Raw genomic sequence first — 24,456 nt, 5'->3', positions numbered from 1 at the left:
TATAGTAGTCTCTAGAGGGCAGGCTCTAGCCTGTGCATCATGTGGTCACACCTACTCCCCATCTCTGTCCTTTGTTGCTTTTCTTTTATCCCTCAACAATGCTGACAGCTTCTATAGGGTACCATCTAAACACAAATTCTATAATTCTCTAATCTTGGTTAAAAGGGATCATTTTTCTCTGAAATGTTTTTTCTGACCCTGAATTTCATTGTTTCTGAGCCTGAATCTGGAAAACAGAGATAATCAAAGGATTTAGAGCTGGAAGGAATCATATATTCAGAGCAGGGAGGATTTTTATAAATAATCCAGTTTGATCCCTTTGCAGATAAGTAATCTGAAATCTAAAGTTTTATCCAAGGTCACATAGGTATTAAATAACAGAGACTGGGCTTTAACCTACATCCTCTGACCTCAAGTTCAGTGTTCTTTTAACTATACCATGCTAACTACAATGGATTCTGCAAGTCCAGAATATTTTCCTCACCTAAAGTGGTGGTGCCTTTCCTATAGCAATCAAGTTCAGTCATAGCCCTACACATGACAGACAACAGCACTGTCTAAGAAACAAATAATTTAATCTTGATATACATAAAATGAGTCAAATAGGTAATACAGATAGAACACTTATGCTAAAAGCAGGAAAATCGGAGTTCAGGTCTGATCCCAGATACTTAATATATGTGGGACCTGGGCAAGTCATTGAATCTCTCTGCTAGAGTTTCCTAATCTGTAAATATCTGTCATATAGATTCTCAATGGGAGGGAAATCAACCCAGCACATGGATACACACACACACACACACACACACACACACACACACACACACACACAGGATAATAATAACAGTTAGCTACCTTCTAGAGTTATTATAAGGATAATAATATTTGAAAGACATTTGCAAACTTCATAGAGCTATATAATTTCAAGCTATTATTATTAATCCTAATCTATTAATTTTATTTAAAATTTACATCATAACATTACTGATAAACTCAGGGAAGGGTAGAACAATTTTAATATAAATGAACTGCTAATCCAAAATGCCATAAGACAGGGTTCTGACCCAGTCCACACCCAGTTGCAATCTATATTTGAATAACTGAGACAGGGCGTTTGATAAATTGGATGTATGTCCTTTAGCCACAACAAATGGAAAAACAAGCATCTGCCTCTGTGCTGATTACATAGTTTTATTATCTCTAATTAGGAGTAGACTTAAGAAGCAGCTGAGCCTGTTGGCTAATTATTGTTAGAAGGAGTAGCTTAACAACAACTACAACAAAATGAAAATCATTCTATATGACAGACTTCCTCCTATATTTAAAAGGAAGATACTTGATAATCCCATCTGTCAAGTCAGTCCATTCAACTATATGAGAAGTTGTTGACAGCTAAACTCAATCTGGCAGACCAGTCTGGATATAGTTCTATTCACATTGGGACCAATCCAAGGTCTTTTGAGAGTTCAAAAACTCATGTTTATCATTCAAAATGTACTTTATGTTATATGGTACAGTACTATAGAAATTCAAGAAAATATAGGCCTTCCCCTTCAAATGCCCCTCCATGGAGAAGTGGGTTGGCATATGAACTGGTTATAGGTTCAAGGCTAATGGGATTAAGTGGCTTGCCCAAGGCCACACAGCTAGGTAATTATTAAGTGTCTGAGGCAAGACTTGAACTCAAGTACTCCTGACTCCAGGGCCAGTATTCTATCCATTGCACCACCTAGCCTCCCCTCTATGTTTTCTTTTCTAAAGAAGTAGGTTCTTAACTTGAGGTCTGAAAATAGTCAAGGGGTCCATGGATAGATTTCAGGGGGCAGTGACATTAAATGAGGAAAATATTATATCTTTATTTTCACTAAACTCTCATTAAAATTTAGTATTTCTACTATGAATGTAGGCAAGTCACATTATTTTAAGAAGTCCATAGACCACATTAGGCTGCCTAAAGGGTCCACAATCAAAAAAAAAAAAGATTAAGAATCCCTTTTTTAAAGTATATGAATCACTTTTTAACAATATGCAATATTAACATATCAAAATTTATCAGAAAAATTCACCTTGAATTTATTGTGTAATCAGACTTCCAATCAAGCTTGGAGCAGTTTTGAGGAAATTTAACATCATAGTAAGCAGTGGAAAAGATGACTCCTGATTATCCAGGGCAATTTTGAGCATATTCTCTATAAGGGACTTATTTCAGTTGATTTCAGACATTTCAAGAGCACACAAGATCAGAAAATCTCCAACGAGGTAAACATGAGAAACAGAACTTTGAATGACAGACTGGAATCCCACCTTCTCCCTGCAACCTTGTAACCTTGCCCCCAACCTGTAGACAAAAATGGGAGCTAACCTATCATGTTCTTTAATATCTAGGCAATTCTAGAGATTACTGAGAAAGAACTTCCTAGTGTCCAAGAGAAAGATAATTTTCTCTCTTCTGGTTTAAACTGAAATCTTATCTTAATCCCAAGTGAATATTCCCTAGTATGTATTTGGAATTGTAGAACACAGATTTCCATGTGCTGCTTCCCTTGGATTTATAGATTTGATTGCTATTCACTGTTGGGGGGTGGGGTTGTGCGTGTGTGTGTGTGTGTGATGAAGTTAGGCTAAGGGCTAAAGCAATTTTCCTACTAAACCTACTGTACTCCCAGAACAGAAATATTTGAGGAATGGCAGATAAATATGTTCCTAGACTAATGTCTCTCTTAGAAACTAGAGAAGGGATTGGTTAGTAAGTACATTGAGGATCCAAGTGTGGCCTTTCTCCTGAGTGCAAAGGTTGGCCAGACCCCAGATCATATCAGTCCATGCCACCCATAAGCAATATCTATAAATTTAGACAATCTATCCATATATATCTTAGAAGTATGATCCAACAATTCAGGCAGCAAATTACACTGGAAGGGCATGGGTGTTATGGCAAAGAATCATTGTGCTCTAGTGGAGTTCTAGACTTGGAGCCAGGAGACCTGGGTTCTAGTTCCAGTTCTTCCATGGATTTTGTATAACCTTGAGCAAGTCACTTATCTTTGGGTTTTAGTTTATTTCTCTTTACTTGGAGGTTCCTAATAACACTAAGATTCTGTAATTTTTAACTTTTGAAAGCTCCTTTGAAACTGCTGAATTAAGGAGTACAAATTGCTCTTAAGTACCAGGAAAAAAGACCAACACTGTAAGTAACATCAAAGTGACCCTGAGTTGCCAAAACTTCTGTACCACCTGACTATATAATCTATATGCCCTACTAAACTGTAAAGAATTTATGAAGAGGGTTGGCAATGCTCTACATACCTGTCATATAAGGACTAGTCTACATAAGTTTAGATAGGCTCATCTTTAGAGAGTTAATCACTCGTTCATGAATTTTGGGGGATCATAGTAAAATCCCTAAACCAAAAACCCTATTTACAAATCAAGAAAGGATTATGATTTGCATCAATGGATGAATTACCAACAAATTGCAACAATGAATCAGAAACATGTATGTTAATCAATTTATCTCATGTGTCTAGTAATATTTAATTCTCTGATCCTTTTAATTAATTTTGTTGTTTTTATTTGTAGTTAGCCTAGTTTGTGTTGTGTTTGATTTTATTAACAAACATACAAAAGAAGGATCTATAATTTCAATCCAGTGAGGAATCCCTTCCACTACTACAGAACAAGTTCTATCTGCAAATTATTAAAAAAAAAAAGGTCTTATGGAACAGTCAAAAACTTAGACATGGAAGTGACCTGCCTAAAGTCATAAAGTAAATGTCAGAAGTGAACCCAGGTCTTCTTGATCCCATTTTATTCCCCATTCCATTTCACTTTTTGATTTCTTCATATTCATTTGAGGGAGTAAATGGAATGTAAATCTTAAATAAACAAAAGAAGTAATTCTAAGTTCAATGCTATAAAACTATTTCAAATCCTTGTAAGGGCTATAATTCCCCCAAAAAAGAGACAAGCAGTTTTATACCTTATGCCTGGCAGTAGCAGATTTAATGCTACTAAAATATAACCTCTATCCTACAGCCCATTAGTATAAGACACTGTCCTTAATGGTAGAGATGAATGCTCCATCCCTCAAGAAAGGCAAGGCATTCAAGCTCTTAAAAAAAGAATACAGCCATCAAAAATTAGTTGGAAATTGATCATACCCCCTAGATGAAAAATCTTTGATGGAATAAGTAGATATACTTCTAGTCCACTCTCCTGCTTTCCCTTCTGGCAGGAATTAGTCTTCATTGGACAAAGGTGAAAAGAGAAGAATCTAGAGATATCAGTTCTGCCTCCCTTCAAGCAACACACACACACACACACACACACACACACACACACACACACACACACAAACAGTTATTGTCCCTACTTGATTTCCTCCTTCTTACATATATAATAATAAAAGTTTACCTGGTCCAGTCTTTCTCCTGCTTTCTGAAGATTCTGTAACCTGTAAGTGTTCAGGATTCTACCATCATCCTGGCAACAAAGATCCAATACAACACAGTCCCGGTCCTCAAAGGCATTGATTTGATGGAAACTAATAAAAGGTTTACTGTAAAATACTTCTGGAAGAATCTACAAGAAAGAAAACAAAAAATGAGGGGTTTTTTCTTCTTCTAGATGACAAAATTATATATACATATGTATATATATGTACATATATATGGGAAGATTATATATGGGAAAATCAAAAGTTAAGTTTCTATTGATATAATTATATGGCAGATCTGACAAATTTAGGTATAGCATAAACTGACATCAGTCTTGGGCCTTCACTCTGTGGTATATCATATCTTCACCAAAGACATGAAAGCAATAGGGTTAGAAAATTACCACAAAGAGTTTGAAGTTTCTATTCAGAAAAGTGGCATTACTGGGTCAGTGTATCCCACAGAAACATATCCAGGTCATGTAAGAAACAGCTACGGTCTGTATATTCAATATTTTCATCAATGAACCAGATGATCAGCTAGAGAACATCTTCAATAAAGATGTAGAAAATAACAAATTAGGCCAAGCTATAAGCTTGAGATAGGGTCAGAAAAATAGGAGACCTTGACAAACTAAAGAAATATCAGTAGTTGATATCAGGAAGACTCAAATTAAAATGATCCATAAATTTTATTCTTCACCATTCCCTAGTTGATAAAATTGAAGGAAGTAAAGAGCAAAAATAGGTAATTAAGCATTTATAGGTATAAGGATGTGTTAATAACATAGATTTATCCCTTTTGAAGTGAGTTCTGCCTGATAAAATTAGAAGTGGTCCTGCTCATTGGATAAGTAAAAGAATATATATTAAAATACAGTAAAGCAGTTCCAGATAGTTCCAGACGCAGTTGGGACACAAACAACAGAGTGATAACACTCTCTATGGAGGCATGGACATAGAGAGGAACATTAGTTCAGGAAGGAAGCAGCTTCAAAGAAGTTCTGGCAAGAGAGAAGAGAGCTGACTATGGATTCAAGTAAGAATTAGATCTAGCAGTTGAGAGTTGATCTCTTTAGAGCATCCCTAGAGATCCCAAAGGATAGATTCACGCAAAAGACTCACCAACAAGTTGAACCCATGAAGAAATGGCATGAGGACAGCACAGAAAGAATAAAGATAGTTATGAAATACCAGAGATATGTGTTGCTTTGGCCATTTGCCCCCCACATAGTATCACACCACCAGGTCTGTGTTCCTTTCCCATTGACATTTTCTGTTATTGATGGAAAAGTATGTTCCAGGTTTGGGGTGGGGGGAGAAGAGATGTTTTGTAACCACATTATGCCATCTTAGTATATGCCTTTACTTTAAACAAATTGTATCAACTACCTGGCTACTAAAGGACACCTCCCTGATAGGGACACATGAACTATAATTTTTTTATGAACTCTAATTTTAAGAATAAAGAACCATGGACTAATACTCTTAAATCCTAGAGATAATGGTCAGTACCCTAAGAGAGTTCAACCTTCAAACCCATAAGTGTTAAGTTGGGAAGGTACCTCAGAAGCAGTACTTTACTAAATCAAAAATTCAAGATATTCTAACTAGAAAGAAAAGAAAAGCACAAACATATACAGGGGAGGAAGGCATTAATCAAGGACCAAAAGATTTATAAAACATTTCATATACATCCTTTCATTTGATTCTCACAATAACTCAAATTATCTCCATTTTAAAGATCAGAAAATGGAAACTGAGAAGGTAAATTATTTCCATAAACTTCTGTAGCTATTTAAGTGGCAGACTAGAAATTCTAACCCAGGCCTTTTGACTCTTTTTCTACAGCATGGTTGAGTTACATGGTTTAAATTGCTTTCAACTTGAAAAAAAATTGCTTTACTTTAATAAATACTTGATCGCATTTGCATTAAAGAACCACCGATTAATAAAATTAGCCTTAAGTCTAAATGTGACTATCCAACCATCTATATATCATGTAGGGATAGGGCCTAGACCTTGATTTCATGGATACAGGAAACATCTAGGTAAGGAAATCAAGGTAGTCAACACTTACTTGACAACTGATGCTAAGTGTTAGAATTGTCAAGATCAGAGTTATCAAAACTCAAATAAGGGCAGCTAGGTGGCACAGTGGATAGAGCATGGGCCCTGGAGTCAGGAGTACCTGAGTTCAAATCCAGCCTCAGACACCTAATAATTACCTAGCTCTGTGGTCTTGGGCAAGCCACTTAACCCCATTGCCTTGCAAAAACCTAAAAATAAAAAACTCAAATAGAAATGGGACTACTAATGCATACATAAGGATCTGTATGGGCAGCATACCAAGTTTTAAAATATAATGTTATCTATGTTTTATTATATATGTATTTAAATTGTTAAATATTTCCCAATTACATTTTAATCTTGTTCATGATACCAGCTGTGTCTTTGATATCTCTGATCAAAGGCCCTCAGGTGTCTTTCCTAAGGTCACACAGTCAGTATGTATGAGAAGTAGGATTAGGTCTTCCTATCTCCAGTGCCAATTCCCAGTCTGTTATTCTACATGCTAAAGGAAAACAACCTCTTAGAATAAGTTTTAGTTTGGGGAATCAAGTTCCCTTTTTTGATGCTAGTTTATTAAGTGCAGGTGATTTCCCCCAGAAGCTATATCATCTACAATAACTTCCCGATTTATCAGTCTCTTACAGGTACTTGGATCAAATAGCCTCTATCCTCATAATTGTTCCCCACCCTACAGGTTCTTTGCTCTAGAAATCTCTGAGTATATATACAATGCAGATCTATGCTTATAAGAGAAAAAAAATCCCATTCCTATTATCCAAAGTGTTCCCAGAAACTTTTCGTTTTTAATGACCCACTGGGGCAGAAACCACATGGACCTGATCATCAGCCAGTTCTTTGAAACAAGAGGATGAAACCTCAGACTTTGTAAGCATTATTGTAACCATACCAAGGATTTAGGAGAACTTATAATTAAATAATGGATAAGTGAAGGAAATTATGAGACACTACACATGCCATACCTACATCAGCATTACTGCCATGTGGAAGAGGCATTCCTAGGATAATGTTCACAGATGTCCTTTTAATTGATTCAGCTGGTTAATGTAATCGTTTCTTAAAGTAATTCAAATATGCAGAACCTGCTGTATTAAGTGCAAATAGCTAACCCAGGCCATGAAGGAGGATAATATCCATGATTTCAAAGAAGATAAGATTAGCAAATCTTAGGAGATGAATGGTCCCAGTGGTCCAGTGAATATCTGATAAGCATAGAATAAACACCAACTATATGTCAACCACTATGCTAATTGCTTTATAAATATTATTTAATTTGATCTTTACAACCTCCCTGCCATTATTGTGCCCATTTTACAGTTGAGGAAACTGAGGAAGCTGGAGGGTAAGTGACCTGTATAGAGTCACATAGCTAGTAACAGGTCAGGTCTGGGTTTGAACTCAGGTTTTCTTGATTCTAGGTCAGAGCTCTAACCACTGTACCACTGAGGTTTCTCCAATACCACACTATCATCAGTGTGGGAATTCCTTCCAAAATATTATGACTCATTCTTTGTATCCTGTGTCACTCTAGAGAATTCAAGTAAGTCATTTAACCTTACTGGGCTTCAGTTTTCTAGTCTTTTAAAAGAGGAAGCTGATCCTTTTCAGCTCTACAACTATGATTCTATGTCCTCCCATCAATCTGCCCCAAGAGTTCCAACCAATATGATATGAGCAAATCTTGAGTTTTTTGACACAAATTAAGGGATCCTCATCAATGCTGAGAAATTAATAAAAAGCAAACAGAGCTTTATGGAAATTCATCTCTGAACAACTTTTCTAAAGCAAAAAAAAATTTTTTTAAGGTCTTACACTGTGAAAAGCACTGCTGACATATAATCAAAATACCTACTCGTCCTGTATGTTTATCCACCACATGAAATCGTGTATTGTACTGGGGTTCCCAACTGATCCCATCCAAAAAGGCCTTCCCCCGAACTTTGGAAGTGATGATTTTCCACAGGTTTATCTTTAGGGGCTGCTCAATGAAGATGACATAGTTTTTTGTCATTCCTGAAAGGTTCAGAAGAACAATCTTGTTTATTGAGTTTTCATTCAATGATCTTTTAATAAGGATCAGGAGATTCAAAGGCAAAAATGAAATAATCCCTCACTTCATGGAGCTTACATTTTGGTGGAGAACCTTAGAGGCAGAGAAAAATAAACTCTGAGTTATAGATAACAGCTTGAGTGAGAAAAAAACCATGTCTGGGCAGATAATCAGCCTCAATTAAGACTACTTAGCAGTAATTCTTCATCTGCTCTGTCAGCTCTGCTGTGCATAGCATTTCCCATCTCTCCAAGATGAAGGGAAGTGCCAGGAAATACTGACATGAATCCTCTGTTGGCTCATCTCTTGATCCAGATATACTATATATAAAAAAGCAGGTGTCACATAAAGTGTCACATGTGATTGGGGAATCTTATGCTGAGTCAAAGCAAAAGAATTGCCTTCATCTGTGGTATTATATGCACAGGAATCCAGAAGAAAAAACATCTTTACTCTTCAGATCTCTTCTTTCTCAGTGTGGGTCAGCAATGCAGGAACATTTTGAACAATATACTTTAAGAAGAAGACACGTTTTTGTAGCAATCCTGAAAAAATCTACAGAGGGTGTTTCCTAAAGATTTAAACAACTTCTACTTCTCATGCTTTCAAATTAGTAAAGTAAAATTAAGGGCATCTTAATCATATACCAAGATAATGTCACATTACTGTCCCAGCTACGCTCTGGATTCTAACATGTCCCAGAAATGTTTTCATCCTGAAAGCTTACTCTAGCCCTGGAATTCGAACATTGAAAGTATCTTCAGTACCTGCAGTCTTTCTCTTTCCAATTAAATAGATCCTTGCAGAATATCTGTTCAAGGAGGGCACCCCAGACCAACTATGCTTCATTCTTCTCCAGATTGCACTTCATATTTTCTCTATCATGCTCCCCCCCACCCCATTCTGTCTTCCTCTTTCTTCTTTTTTCTACTTTCTTGTCTGCTATCTTCACCCAGTAGAAGATAATCTCCTTGAGAAGAGGAATGATCTTGCTGTTTACATTTTGTATTTCCATTACATAGCACAGTTCTTGGCACATGATAAGTGCTTTTGAAATGCTTGATTCATTACTAGCAGTTATGTGCTTGATGTGTGGGATTTTCCCCCATATAATATAATAACTTGAACTGAGTCTCACATATCCATTCAATCTTCTTTATGAATAGATCATAGAGGGCAAAGAGTCACAGTGAGAACTGTCTGAAATGTTAATGGTAGAATGGAACTTGGGAATTTTGCCTTATTAACCCTCTGCTCCAATCTACTATGCTAACCAAGTTACCTATGCTACAGTAACAAATGAGGACCAAAAAGTCCATTTGCTTTTTATTGATTTTTCTTTGGACTCACCAAAGCTGTGGTAATAAGAAGGCTTCATCTTTTGGCTAAAAGGAATGGAACAAATCACTTGAGCTCCATGGATTGTCTCCTCAAGGTTCACTTTCTGAGGAGGAACCTGGATAATATTATAGCAGGAACCTGGAAAATAAGAAGAGTCATCTAAAGAACAATGCTCAGACCAAAAGCTTCAACATTCCCTTGAACCCTGGGCAAGCAGTCAGAGTGGAACTGTAATAACTGAAACATTCATGTTTCACAAAGATAAGATTTCATATAACAGATTTGGAAATGGAAGATTGAACACAAACTCAAGAAAATCAGCCAACTTGATAATTGTAACTCAGAATTCTTTTATAATGCTGTATAATAAACACAAACACTAAATATGTGTTCTCAAATTGTCTCTTTGGCATTAGAGCAATAAAAGCAGGTTGAGAAAGAATTATGTTAACTGGTTGGAACATTTTTCATCTCTCTTCCTTGATAGCAACAGATGTCTGAACATGAAAACAAGAGCTGAATATTCAATTCAATCTATTCCAATTCAATGGTCATTTCCCAAAAACATACTATATCACTCAATCAGTCAATATGTATGCCTTAAATGTCAGATACTATGTTAAATGCTGGGAATACAAAGAAAGGTAAAAAAAATCAAAATTAAAACAGTACCTTTTCTTAAGGAGCTCTCAATCCAATAGGAAGGGTAACAACATGCAAACTATTAGGTACAAACTATACACAAGATAAATTGGAAGTAATCTACAGAGAGGAAATACTAGCATTAAGAAGGATTAGGATGTTTTAAAATGTAATAAGGGAGATTTATATAAATATATATACACATCTATATATATATATACATGTATATATCTGTATATACAAATATGTATATAACATACAAAAATTTTTAGTTAAGTGAAAGAAAGAAGAAAGAAGGAAGGAAGGAAGGAAGGAAGGAAGGAAGGAAGGAAGGAAGGAAGGAAGGAAGGAAGGAAGGAAGGAAGGATGGAAGGAAGGAAGGAAGGAAGAGATAAGAAGTGACAGAATACCAAACATGGAAGACAAGCCAGTAGAAATGCATGGACTCATTTGAAAGAAGGTCTTTTTTTAATCCAATTGTATTTTATTTTCAGTTTCAAATTATCTCCTTTCCTGTATCCCTATCCCATCCATTAAGAAAGTAAGAAATACAAAATCTATTACAAATATGAAGTCATGCAAAACACATTTCCACATTAGCCATGTTTTGAAATAAAAATCAAATAAAAGGAATAAAGAGGAAAAACTGTCCTTCGGTCTGCTCTCTTGATCCATTGGTTTTCTATTAGGAAACAGACATTAGTTTTCATCATGAGTCTTTTGGAATCATAGTCATTGTGTTGGTCAGTTATTAAGTATTGTTCTATAACTTTTCTTTATCTAATATATATTCATATATTAATTACCTTTACAATACTGCTGATATTGTACAAATTATTCTGATAGAGTATCTTATTTGAGGAACAGTAAGGAGACCAGTGTTACTGTATTTCAGATCTGGGAGGAGGAACAGAGAAAAAGAGGGAAGGAAAGAGAATAGAAAATAAGAATATTGCAAAGGTGGGGGGGAAGAGCCATTTTGAAAAATTTGGAATGATAAAGGATTTTCTCTTTGGTCTAAGAGAGTTATTGAAGACAAGAGTGACATGGTCAGATCTGCTCTTTAGGAAAATAGTTGGGTGGAAGATAGCTTGAAGTGAGGAAAAACTTGAAATAGGAAGACCATATAACAGGCTATGGGAGTGGTCCAGGAGTGAGATGATGATAGTCTTCACTAGAGTGGTAAGTGTTAGAGGAGAGAAGGGTATGTTTACAGGAAATGTTACAAGCTAAAATTAGCAAGAGCTGACAACAGTCCAACCATGACGTAAGAGGAAGGTTAAGGGAGAGAGTGAGAAGTAAAATTTTATACCGAGATTGCAAATCTAGGGAGGGTTGTAGCACCCTCAACTGTCATAGAAACACTAGGAAGATAATGAATTCAGTAGTTCACTTTGGGACAAGCTTGAATGTAAGATGTTTATGACGGGGCAGCCAGGTAGCGCAATGGATAGAGCACCGACCCTGGAGTCAGGAGTACCTGAGTTCAAATCCAGCCTCAGACACTTAATAATTACCAGCTGTGTGGCCTTGGGCAAGCCACTTAACCCCATTTCCTTGCAAAAGAAAAAAATGTTTGTAAGACAATCAGTGTGAGATGTCCAACAGGCAAGGTTTAAGAGGAAAATAAGGGCTTCTTTCACAACATGATTAAAATGGAAATATGTTTAACATAGTTATATATGTACAACCTATATTAAATTGCTCTCTGTTAAAAGGAGGGGGGGAAAGGGGGGAGGGAGGAAAATGTCAAACTCAAAACCTTACAAAAATGATAAATATACTTTGGAATGTTGAAGTGGAACTAATAAAAAACATCACTTGTTTGAAAAAAAAAAAGAAAATAAATGAAAGGCACCATGTGCTAGGCAGGGATGATACCAGGACAAAAAAGGAACAATCCCAAGAAGAAGACAGGGAATAACACGTGTAGTAAACAATAAACAGGCCAGTATAACTGAAATGTAGAATTCAAGAGGGAAAGGAATATAAATGCACCTGAGAAAAATAGATTAAAACCAGAGAGTAAAAAGGCTTTAAGAGACGGGGAGAAATTTGTAATTTATCCTAGAAGTAGCAGAAGATTGACTTAAGCAGAAGATTGACATGGGAAGATCTACAACTTTAGGAATATCACTTTGAAGACTGTGTACTGGATGATTCAGAGAGAGGAGAGCCTGGAGACAGAGAAACTAATGAGGAGTCTATTGCAATAGTCCACACAAGGATCAATGAGTACATGAGTTAGGGTTGTAGTTGAATGGAGAGAAGGGGATGGATGCAGGAGTGGTGGAAGTAAGGAAAGATCTTGGCAACTGACTGGATATAGAGTGAAGAGGATAAGAGTAAAAATTCAAAGATGACGTCTGGGTTATGAACTGAGGAGACTGGAAGCATGACAGTGTCCCTGACCAAAAGGGGGAAGTGATGAAGAAGGGTAAGTCTGAAAGCAAAGACGGTGAACTCCATTTTGAACATGGAGAGTTTGAAATACCTATCCAATTCAAAAAATCTATGGGCAGTTGGTGCGGAAGGGTTGGAGGTTGGGAGGGACAATTAGACACATAGATTTGAGAGTCCTCATCCAGAGAGTTGATAATTAAACATTTGAGAGTTGATTATTAAATATTCACTGAAAAGTGGTTACAAAAACAAAAGGAGAACCAAGTGAGAACAGTGTCATGAAAACCCAGAGAGGAGCCAGTATCCAAAAAAAAAGGGTGATCAACAATATCAAATGCTGGCGAGATATTAAAAAAGGATGAAAAGTGAAAGGTCATTGGAAAAAATTGATATTTAAATAGAACTTTAGCCAGTCAATCAACAATTATTAAGTGCTTACTGTATGCCAGGATGTGAGGATAATACCAGGGAACTTAAATAAAGCTGGGATTTAGAGATGGGAAAAGGATTTAAGATGCCACATAGATCTCATTTTGAAACCCACTATGGGATACCACACAAAATAATCCTGCAAACATTGAGTCTCACATTTACCGACCTCTAATAAGTAGATGTATATACCCACACTTCCACATTTACAACCCATCCCACAGGCATTAACAATATGGAAACTGGCACTGATTGGTAGACAGAAAACATCCATCAGAGATATACCATACACACACACACACACACACACACACACACACACACACACACACACACACACCTGATGTACAGAAATACAATATATAGACCTCAAGGTTCTATGTCTCTCTCCTTGAGTAACGGGATTATGTTATTTTTGTAGTCCTAGCATCCATAGTAAGAATTAATAAATACTTATTGAACTGAATTCACAGGAAAAAATGCTTTCATTGGTAAGGATTGTTGTTTAGTCTTCTTTCAGTAGTGTCTGATTCTTGGTGACCCCAAGATACTAGAGTGATTTGACATTTTCTTTTTCCAGTTCATTTTACAAATAAGGTGGGGCTGCTAGGTGGCATAGTGGATAAAGCACCGGCCTTGGAGTCAGGAGTACCTGGGTTCAAATCCGGTCTCAGACACTTAATAATTACCTAGCTGTGTGGCCTTGGGCAAGCCACTTAACCCCATTTGCCTTGCAAAAAAAATCTAAAAAAACATTTTACAAATAAGGAAACTGAGGTAAAGATGGTGAAGGGTTATACCGCTACTAAGTGTCTGAGGCCAGACTTGAACTCAGTCAAATGAGTCTCCCTGATTCCAGGTCTGGTACCCTATCTACTGCATTACCTACAGTGAGGGACAAAGTCACAAATATAAAGTGTGCCATAAGTTTTAGTGCAGTTTTAAGTTTTAATAGCTTAAAATTACATTAAGCCTTATGGGACAATCACAATACCCAATGAGGTAGATGCTATTATTTTTCCATTTTACATGTAAAAAAGAAGAGTTCAGAAAAATCCAATAACAAGCCCAGGGACACATGACTGGTATATATCTGAGAAGGAATTCTCACAGCATTCTTCTGGCACCAGGTCCTGAATGCCTTAGAGGGCTTAGCTTGTTAGGTGAAAAAGAGAATGAGCAAGTAGATGGATAACTGGCAGAAAGTGGGCAGTAAAGATGCCAATAGAAGGTTCAGCAAATAACTGTAGCTCAGTAAATAATGAGTAAATTTCCTGAAATAGTGAATAAATATATGGTCACAAGAGAAAAATGTGTGCTTAAGTAAGAAAGTGGTAAGTCAAATAATCACAGTTGTAACTTTCTTTATAATTTGTAGTTGCAGGTCATCTCAAACTTTATTTCCACCTAAACATCCATACCTAAAACACAAGTCCTGAGAAGCTCTAATCCATATATGTGGGTCATCAAAGCTGAAGGAAGAGAGGCAAAAAATTGATCCAGAAGCAAATGCTGCATTCAAGAAGGGAAGAGGATGGGAAAGAAGAGAATGTATATGTTGGTGCTTTAAGAAATGTGCAAAGGGATCACAGATTGGTTCTGAGGAACACCTGTCTACTGAGAAGTGACATCCTTTAAGTAGAGGGACTATGGAAAGTCCCTTCAGATTCTTCTCCATGGGGGATGTACAACTGAAAATAGTCTCTTTTCCCAAAGCACAAAGCAATTCACCAACATATTGGAGGAGGGAAGGAAGCCCTGGGAGTCAATTAGGTCAAGTAATTTCTGAAAATGCTCCTACTCCCACTTACCATGTGGCCCATAGGAGCTTCCCATGTTATAAGTAGTCCCATCAGGGTCATAATGGGGATGTGCAGTTGCTCCATTCACTGCAATAAATTTGCTCCAATCCACCTGAAAAATAAAATTTATCAGAGATTTGCTTTTAATGTTTTGGCAAAAAAATCACCAAAAACTAGTAAAAGGTCTTTAGAGAGGTCTTTATATAGAGCATTGCAAACAGCAAGGGGTGTGTGTGTGTGTGTGTGTGTGTGTGTGTGTGTGTGTGTGTGTGTGTGTGTGTGATAGGGGAGCAGTACAAGAAAAAAGGTTATTCTCTTGCTGCCCCAAGTCCTGCCAGCTCCCTCCTGTGGTCTTTGAAACTGTGGTTTCTGGGAGACCTAGAGGCAAAAACGTGGGGGACCTGGGGCAGGGACATGGGAGTTTGTTAGAGCTACCTTTTACAAGCTCATGATTGTTACATTTTCAATGTGTACATATATGCTTCAGAATTCCACAAATGCTACACATTAGGGCTTGACTTATTGTTTAGTAATTGTCTAGATTTAAGAGAGTGATAGAGAAAATAAGAATAGTGTATATTCAACTTAAAAGTATGTTCTTTATACCCTTCCCCATCCCACGAGAAATAGATTACTTTTATGTCCTCCAGACTTAATAAATGCTTATCATCCTGGATCATAATCATGCTGACCAGCACAGGAAGGCTTGGCATGGTGGGACTAAAGATAAGTCAAGTTTAAATCTTATTCAGTTGGTTGCTGCCTCCAAAGCTATTTTTGAAGGAAGGAAATGCCAGCCTCTCTTTTCTCACTCATGACTGATATTTCACCTTTTCTGTTTTTTCCAGGGTTTCAGGATCCACTTTATTCATGTAGTTGGTCTCAGTGCTGAGGTAGTAATCACCCTTGTACGTCACATAGTTGACATTGGTGTTGTCTGTCATGACTGAAAATAAACCCAAGATCTTCTTAATATAGATAACTTCCCCATTTCTTTGCAGTGGATTCCAAATATAGAGGTAAAGGGTCCAAAAAACCCACCAACACAGTTTCAAGGACTCATGAAAATCATCTTTGAAGTCTGTAACTGCACTGAACTTTATAAAGAATAACAGTTAAAATAAAAATTAAAAACAATTAAAATAATAATTAAAATAAATAACACCAAACACTTGAACATTTTGAATGTAGAATTTTACTTACTAGAGGGCTCAAATTTTGACATGAAGCGTCCCAAAACACTCTTGCATGGATCAGGCAGGGCCAGGGTCCCAAATTCTGAGACCACAATCCGGTTGTGAATGCTGTTGGCCATATATGTGTCACTCTGCAGAAACTTGCTCTTGTATGTCACGGTGCCCTTCTCCAACCTGAACTGGTGAAGCAGAGCCATGCCATCGAACCAGTGATTGTACCTTCAACCAGGAGCAGATTACATTTTCAGTAACATCAATAAACTGCGTGTGCTTAAAGGAGGGGGAAAAGAAATGAGTGCAGGGGTTGCATAGAGTTTCAAACTAGAAAAACAAGGGTTGGAGATTTAAAATAGGAAAAGACCTATTCTGTAATAACAATAAAAATGACTTTCCATTTTCCAATCAGGACATACTTTTCCTTTCCAAATTCAAACTTCCCAGGTCCTATACGAATCAGACAACCATTGAGCCACTCGGGAAAATGACCTTGGGTCCTGGCAGGGATGGGTTGAGGGGTCTCCTCTACAGTGGCTATTAATGAGGCAATGCATTGCAGACTCTTTTGGTCACTGAAGGTCACATGCTTCTGTTGAATATCTGGCAGAAAGTTCTTCAGAACTATGGGAAAAAAATAAAAGGACAGAAAGTCTTTGTGAACCAACTGTGGATTATCCTTTCCTGAGAAAACAGTTATGATATAAGAAAAATGAAAATATTCAAACTTCAATCCTGTCAAATATACCCTTCTAAATTCTGTTTCTCTCTCTCCCTTCCACTCCATTCTAATATCATAAACAACTCAATATAATAAGCATTTATTAAATGCTTACTATGTTTCAGACATTAGGCCAATTTCTGAGCATACAAAGACAAAACATGGAACAGTCCCCACCCACATGGCATTTACATTCTTTTTGGCTGAGAGGAGAGTAACAGAAACAAATCCAGTAAATACAAATTAAAGATAGAGAGAATAATAGAAACTAGGGATATCAGGAAAGGTTTCCTACAAGGGTGAGGTGAAGCAAGATGGAAGCTGAAGATTCAAAGGGGTAGAGGTGAGAAGGGAGAGTATCCCAATCTTGGGGAAAAGGCTATACAAAGGCATTTGGGGAGGGGGAGAGGTATGTTGCTGAATAGGAAATGGAAAGTCAAATTTGGAGACCAGTAACAAATAGGCCTGTTTGACTAGAACATTAATTAAGTAAAGAAGAAGTGTATTAAGATAGAGCAGAACCAGATTTTGAAGAGTTTCAAATAACCACAGAATTCTTTTTCCTTCTCTCCTTAATGGCAAGGGACTATTGGTGATCTTTTGACTTTGGAGAATTTATTGTTTATTAATGAATTCAGGGTTTTACTGAATGATCTTTTCTCAATTCTTATCTGATTTTCTTGGCCAGTCTGCAGTTTTGAACATTATTGTTGACTAACCCCTACTATAAGATCAGGATTTCTTAACCCAGGATCTATATAGACCTTAAGGACCTTAAGGAATTTGTGAACTTGAATAGGAAAAATTACGCCTTTAGTTTCACTAACTTCTAGCTGAAATTTAGAATATCTTTCCATTAATATTTTTTTAAAAATATTATTTTAAGAAGAGAATCTTTGGTTTCATTTGTCAATAGAGTCCTTGACAGTAAGAAAAATATATTAAGAAGCCCAGATTTGGATACTCTGAATTCTCAAGGTTTTTAAGACATTGTTTTCTCCTTTCTCTTTTAACATGTCAGACTGATCCTTCCCGGTTTTCTTCATAAAATCATCATTCATGCCTCCTCACCCCTTATGCATTAATATATACCAATATTATGTCTTGAGCCTTCTCTTCTCTCTTCACAAGTAATCTCAGAGGCCTTATCAGTTCCCATGGATCCAACTATCATATCTATAAAAATGAACTTCCAAATCTCCTTCATTGAATTTTTAAACTCCCAATTCTATTCCTTCATTTCTCACCTGAGCTCCAAATAACACACCTATTATTTCTTATAGGACATCTCCAACTGGATACCCCAAAGACACCTAAAATTTCCAAAAAAACTCACTCTCTTGCTCTTCACACCCAGTCCTCTTCCTAAGTCCCCTATTCTTATCAAAGGTACTATCATTCTTCCAGTCACTAAGGTTTAAATATTAAGGTATTCTCAATTCTTCACTCACTTCACCCTACCCCACCCCTATATCTAATTAGCTATCGGGTCTTATTATTATTTCTATCTTGCAATTTTTCTCACATTCATCACTTCTTTTCACTCATAGCACAACCACCCTAGTACTGGCCTTCACCACCTCTCATATGGCCTCCTTTAGCCACTTTCTCTCTCATCTGAATCATACTTCAAATCTGTTAAACTGATACTTTTAAATCATAAGTCAGATTATGTCATTCCTCTACTCAGGATGATGCAAAACTGACTATTTCTTCTCAGATAAAATATATATTTCTATTTGGCATTAGCCTTTCACAATCTGACAATGTTTCTAGGCTTTGATTTATCATACCCCTTCACACTCTTTGCTCCAGCCCATCTGGACTACTTTATCCCTATAGACATTTTCCTCCCCTCTTCCAAAGCATAGATTGTTTCCCATGTGTAGAATGCTCTCGTCATCTCTGCCTCTTGAAATCCTTACTCCTTTCAAGGTGTGCCACCTCCTTCAGGTGACCTTTCCTGATTCCTCTCCAATTGGTAATGCCCTCCAACATCTGTTTGTACTTCTGTGTGTTTTTATATGTGTGTGTATTGTATATGCATATATATATGTGTGTGTGTGTGTGTGTGTGTGTATATACTATATATATGTGTATACATATATATATATGTATATATATATATATATATATATATATATATATATAGAGAGAGAGAGAGAGAGAGAGAGAGAGAGAGAGAGAGAGAGAATTGTCTAGAAGAAATTTGCTTAAGGTCAAGGAGTATCTCATTTTTTATATTGTTAGACCCATTGCCTAGTACCGATAGCTGTTTAATAAATGATTGTGATAGAAAATAAGATTGAATGTCTAGCAAGGTGGCCTAGAGACACATAAGGTCATTTTAATATGGCAGGCTAGGGACATTGTATATTATGCCAGAGATAGTAGGGAGATACTAAAGATTCTTCAGCAAAGAAATGATGAACTTGTATCCTATGCTTCATTAGGTTGCATTGAGCATTTTGTGTTTAATTTAGTTTTGTTTGGAAGTTGTACAGAGTATGGATTGGAGAGTTTTAGTGGCCTACACTCTTTTTTATTTTATTTATTTATTTATTTTGAATTTTACAATTTTTCCCCTAATCTCACTACTCTCCCCCCCACCCCCCACAGAAGGCAGTCTGTTAGTCTTTACATTGTTTCCATGGTATACATTGATCTAAATTGAATGTGATGAGAGAGACATTATAGCCTTAAAGAAAAAAAAAGTATAAGATATAGAAACATTACATAATAAGATAATGTTTTTTTTTTCCCTAAATTGAAGGTAATAGTCTTTGGTCTTTGTTCAGACTCCACAATTCTTTCTTTGGACACAAATGGTATTCTTCACCACAATCACTCCAAAATTATCCCTGATTGTTGCACTGATGGAATGAGCAAGTCCATTAATACTGATCATCACCCCCATGTTAGGGTGTACAATGTTCTTCTGGTTCTGCTCATCTCACTCAGCAACAGTTCATGCAAATCCCTCCAGGCTTCCCTGAATTCCCATCCCTCCTGATTTCTAATAGAACAATGATATTCCATAACATACATATAATGACCTACAATCTTAACTAGGGTCAACAGTGTGATATAATGCTCCCCAAAAGTTAGTATGATCTCTGTGATTAATGCTAAAATGTTTTACATGATTGCATATATGTATATATACATATAGATGTATATATATATATATATATATATATACATGTATACGTATATATAACCTATGTCAAATTGCTTGTGATTTTGGGAAAAGGGGAGAGGGGAAAATTTGGAATACAAAATCCGGTAAAAATGGATGTTAAATATTGTCTTTATATATAATTGGGAAAATAGTGTAATCTATCTTCTTTAAAAGAGCTAGAGAAGCTAAAGATTAAGAGTGACTGTGATAGGATGAAAAGGTCCTGAAATAAGTCTTTCCAGGCTCACTTGAAGGAAGCGGTAATATTTAGTCTGGAAAAGAGAAGACTTGTAGGAGGCAAGATGACTACCTCCCTGTATTCCATGGACAAGGGTTTGACATGTTTTGATTGGCCATGTAAGACAGAAATAAGAGCAGAGGGCAGAAATTTAGTGTTAAAGCACAACTGGTCAAAAGGAAAATGACTACCTTGAAAGTTGGGATGTGACCTCTCACCAGAAATATTCCAACAAAAGCTGGCAGGTGAGTTAGAGAAGAGATTCTTGTCTAGGTAGAGGTTGGTCAACAAAGTCTGAGGTCCCTTTCAATTCTGAGATAGAGGGATCCTGCTAAAAAAAATCTTCAGAGGCTCCTGATTGTCTCTCAACAAGCTAAATTCAGTATTGTAGCATTGAGGGCCTTCTACTCTCTGACCCCAATCTACCAACCCTCCTATGCATTGGTGTATTGTGCTGGACCTTCTCCTCTCTCCACACCTCATTTCAATGGTTTTAGCAACTTCTGAGGATCTCCTAGTCTTTTTCCCCCACAATTCCCCAATACATAAATTATAATCCAGTCAAACCAACATGTCTGTCATTCCAGGAAAATGCCTTATACCTTTGTGGGCCCTCCCCTTTGATTTCTTTTCCCAGAATCTTTTCCTTTAATCTCCATAGCTAGAAACTCTATTTGTCCTTTAAAACCCTCTTCAAATATCTTCTCTTCTTTAGAGCATTCCCTGATCTCTTAAGAGCTCCCAACTTTGTATCCCCCACAGCTCTAGTACAGTGCCTTGAATACAGAGGAAGCTCTCAAAAACATTGTGTGTATGTGTGTATGGAAGTTTGTATGCATGCATATATATACATATATATAATATATATACATTATACAGTGTTTATCCCTATAATTTCTAAATGTTCGATGTCTGCCATTCACTTCTGTAACAGGATGCTTTCACAGTCCTCCAATTATTATTGATGGATCCTTCACCTTACTTGTGTATGTTCTCCAAGGTTATTTATTTACTTGACCCTCTTCTCTTCTCTCTATAATCTCTTCCTGGGCAATCACATCTACTCTCATGGCTTCAATTTTATCTGTGCAATTCTTCATAATCTTCATGTAGTCTCCCCTACCCTCCAGTTAGCTCTTGCTAACTGCTTACTGGACATTTCCACCTGGCTGTCACACTAGCACCTCCTGCTCAATTTGTACAAAAGCTGACCTCATCATTTCTCTTCAATCCTGCTTCCTCCCTCTGACATATCTATTTCAGTCCATTGATTCCCCATCTGTTCAGTACACACAGGATCAAAAATCAGTCATCTCTTAATATTCCTTCTTCCCTACCTAGCTGGGTCCCAGTAAGTTGGCAAATACTGTCGGTTCTATTTTTGGAATAGGTTTAGCACCTAGGCAGCCCCCCCCATTTATACAGTCACCTCCTTTGTTGGTCTTCATCCCTTCTCCCCTCAAGTGGTCACCCTAACTTCAATAATAAAGGGGCACGGAGTGGCTAGGTCGCCCAGTGGATAGAGCACCAGCCCTGGAGTCAGGAGTACCTGAGTTCAAATGCCGCCTCAGACATTTAATAATTACCTAATTGTGTGGCCTTGGGCAAGCCACTTAACCCCATGGCCTTGCAAAAAAAACTAATAATAATAATAATAATAATAATAATGGGGCAGCTCAGTGGTGCAATGGATATACCATTTTTCCTATAATCAGAAGTATCTGAGTTTAAATCCAGCTTCCAACGTTTGATTCTTACTAGCTGTGTGACCTGGGGCAAATCACTTAACCCCATTGCCTCACCAAAAAAAAAAAAAAATCTCCTTTTAAAAGCTGTCAAAATTAGCCTCCTAATGCCCTTTTCTGATCTTATCACTCCTTCACTAAAAATAAAAACCTTCAGTAATTTCCCAGCGTCTCCTGAATAAAATATTCCCTTATCTTGCCATTAAAGACCCTCCCGCATTTGGCTCGCGACCTGTTTTCCTTCTAATCTCACATCGTTCTTAAATCGGACTGTCTCTTCTCATTCCTCCTTTCTGTTTCGCTCCTCAACTCCCACTGTTCTGGTCTGGCTCCCATTGTCTCCTCTCGTGTCCTGTGCCTACTGGTCTCCGCCGCTTGGCTCACACTCCTCTGGCCCTTTTGAAATCCCTTTCCAGGGCCCAGTTCAGGGGCTCCGCGTCTTACAATCCTCCTTCTCCAGCCCCCCGCCCAACTCCATTGCCCCCTGCTGTACTCTCTCTGGCATTTTCAGTCTGCTCTTCTCCTGGGCCCTTGAATGCCTCTTTATCCTTCTGGAATCTCCGTTTTATGCTCCACCTCCACCTCTCCACTCCTTCTCCGCCCCCCCCCCCCGCCTCCATTCCAAGCCCCCCAGGCGGCAGTTTTATTTCATCTTTGTGTTCTTAGCCCTGTGCTTAATGGTATATAGAATGCCTGGCACATTGTCGGCGCTTAATAAATGTCAATTGATTACAAATTCAGAGTAGAGTGGGAATTAATAAAAATGTGTCGAGCTTCCTCAGTGGCAATGCGGATGAACAGCTGAAACAAAAACATCGCACGGTGACTGCATCTCAGGTTCTGTGCTTGCCACTCGCCATTAGCCCTAAAACAATCGTGCTGCTTCTTTTTTTAATTATAAAACATCGGTGCCATCTGATTATCAAGAAAGCTTTAGCCCCATGGGAAGCTAGAGAAGACCACTTGCAGCCCGTTAAGAATGACCTTAAGGGGGTGGCTAGGTAGCGCAGTGAATAGAGCACCGGCCTTGAAGTCAGAAGTACCTGGGTTCAAATCCGACCTCAGACACTTAATAATTACCTAGCCGTGTAGCCTTGGGCAAGCCACTTAACCCCATTGCTTTGAAAAATCTAAAACAAAAACAAAACAAAGCCCCCAAAAAATGACCTTAAGAACGCAGTTAGCTGAGGATGCCTATTCCTGGAGGAAAGAATAGAACATTTGGCTCTATTAGCAGTACCCCAAGACCTTCCTCCCCCTCCCCTTCTCCCTCTCCCTCCCCCCACCCCTTCAGCCACCAGTCTCTTCTCCAGTCCCGCCCATTGACCCCAATCTGGGGCCAGGCCGGACTCTGGAGTAGGAGCGAAGCGGTGAGGGTGACCCCCACACACCCATTCCCCAGAGGACAGGACGGAGGGGAGGAGCTCCTACCTGGAATCCGGCTGGTTAGAGAGGCGAGGAAACGCCCCAGGGTGGCAAACACGCCCGGGAAAGCGGAGAAGTTTTGGGGAAACATGTTGCATTTGCTCCTGACGCTAGCCCCAGCACCCTTGGCGGCCGAAACTGCGTCCCGCGGAGCCCACCTCCGGGCCCGACTGCATCCAGGGGCAGGCAGCCCAGAGGCAGGGCTGCGGGCGGAGCGCTGCGTGGCCTTTAATCTCTATTATCAAGTTCACCATCAAACATCCAAAAGTCTTCAACTGAAAACTGAAAGTGTTCCACAGGCTTTGTGTCTGAGCTCGCTGATCAAAGTGTTTATTTTAAAATATCTAACTAGTAAACCCTAAAGCAAGCTTTTCTTTACTTTAATAATAATGATTGTCCTTCCTTTTCGAGGAAGACCACGATATCAGGAAGGTGATGCCATGACAAGCGTATGAATTGCATTTGAATGAGGGGGGGCTGTGCGAGGTCACCAACTTCCCTTGCTGCTCCAGAGCCTTCTGGGTCCAGGGACCAGATAGGCATTAGGACCACTGGTTTCTCTGCATTAGGACAGATCTTAAAATTCCACTCAATTTAATTCTTTCATTGAGTTTTTGCAGGTTAAATATTGTAGTTTCTTTGAGAATTTTACAATTGGGTCATCAACAAGGCATTTACAGGCCACATTAAGATTATTTAAGTAATTTAATCACTGAAATAAAACTGTGATCACTCAGGTTACAATGAACAGGAAACCAGAGTA

The 24,456-nt window shown here is 37.9% G+C and overlaps 1 protein-coding gene across 1 annotated transcript in view; it reads right to left on the bottom strand.

The window, feature by feature from the left end:
* Nucleotides 1-23,878, bottom strand: part of BCO2 (beta-carotene oxygenase 2) — a 36,575-nt gene extending 12,697 nt beyond the window's left edge. The window contains exons 1-8 of the mRNA XM_074216686.1: nucleotides 23,700-23,878; nucleotides 16,803-17,007; nucleotides 16,397-16,608; nucleotides 16,024-16,139; nucleotides 15,203-15,305; nucleotides 9,927-10,055; nucleotides 8,379-8,539; nucleotides 4,414-4,581 (exon numbers count right to left, since the gene is read on the bottom strand). Of these exons, the coding sequence (XP_074072787.1) occupies nucleotides 4,414-4,581; nucleotides 8,379-8,539; nucleotides 9,927-10,055; nucleotides 15,203-15,305; nucleotides 16,024-16,139; nucleotides 16,397-16,608; nucleotides 16,803-17,007; nucleotides 23,700-23,784 (1,179 nt within the window). The 5' untranslated portion in view covers nucleotides 23,785-23,878. The remainder of the gene's footprint in view (nucleotides 1-4,413; nucleotides 4,582-8,378; nucleotides 8,540-9,926; nucleotides 10,056-15,202; nucleotides 15,306-16,023; nucleotides 16,140-16,396; nucleotides 16,609-16,802; nucleotides 17,008-23,699) is intronic.
* Between the last annotated feature and the right edge of the window lie 578 nt (nucleotides 23,879-24,456).

Source organism: Macrotis lagotis, chromosome 1 (assembly GCF_037893015.1).
Source record: "Macrotis lagotis isolate mMagLag1 chromosome 1, bilby.v1.9.chrom.fasta, whole genome shotgun sequence".
Classification (NCBI taxonomy): Eukaryota; Metazoa; Chordata; class Mammalia; order Peramelemorphia; family Peramelidae; genus Macrotis; species Macrotis lagotis.
The sequence above is the reverse complement of the archived record's forward strand: the minus strand, read 5'-3'. Positions and strand labels throughout refer to the sequence as shown.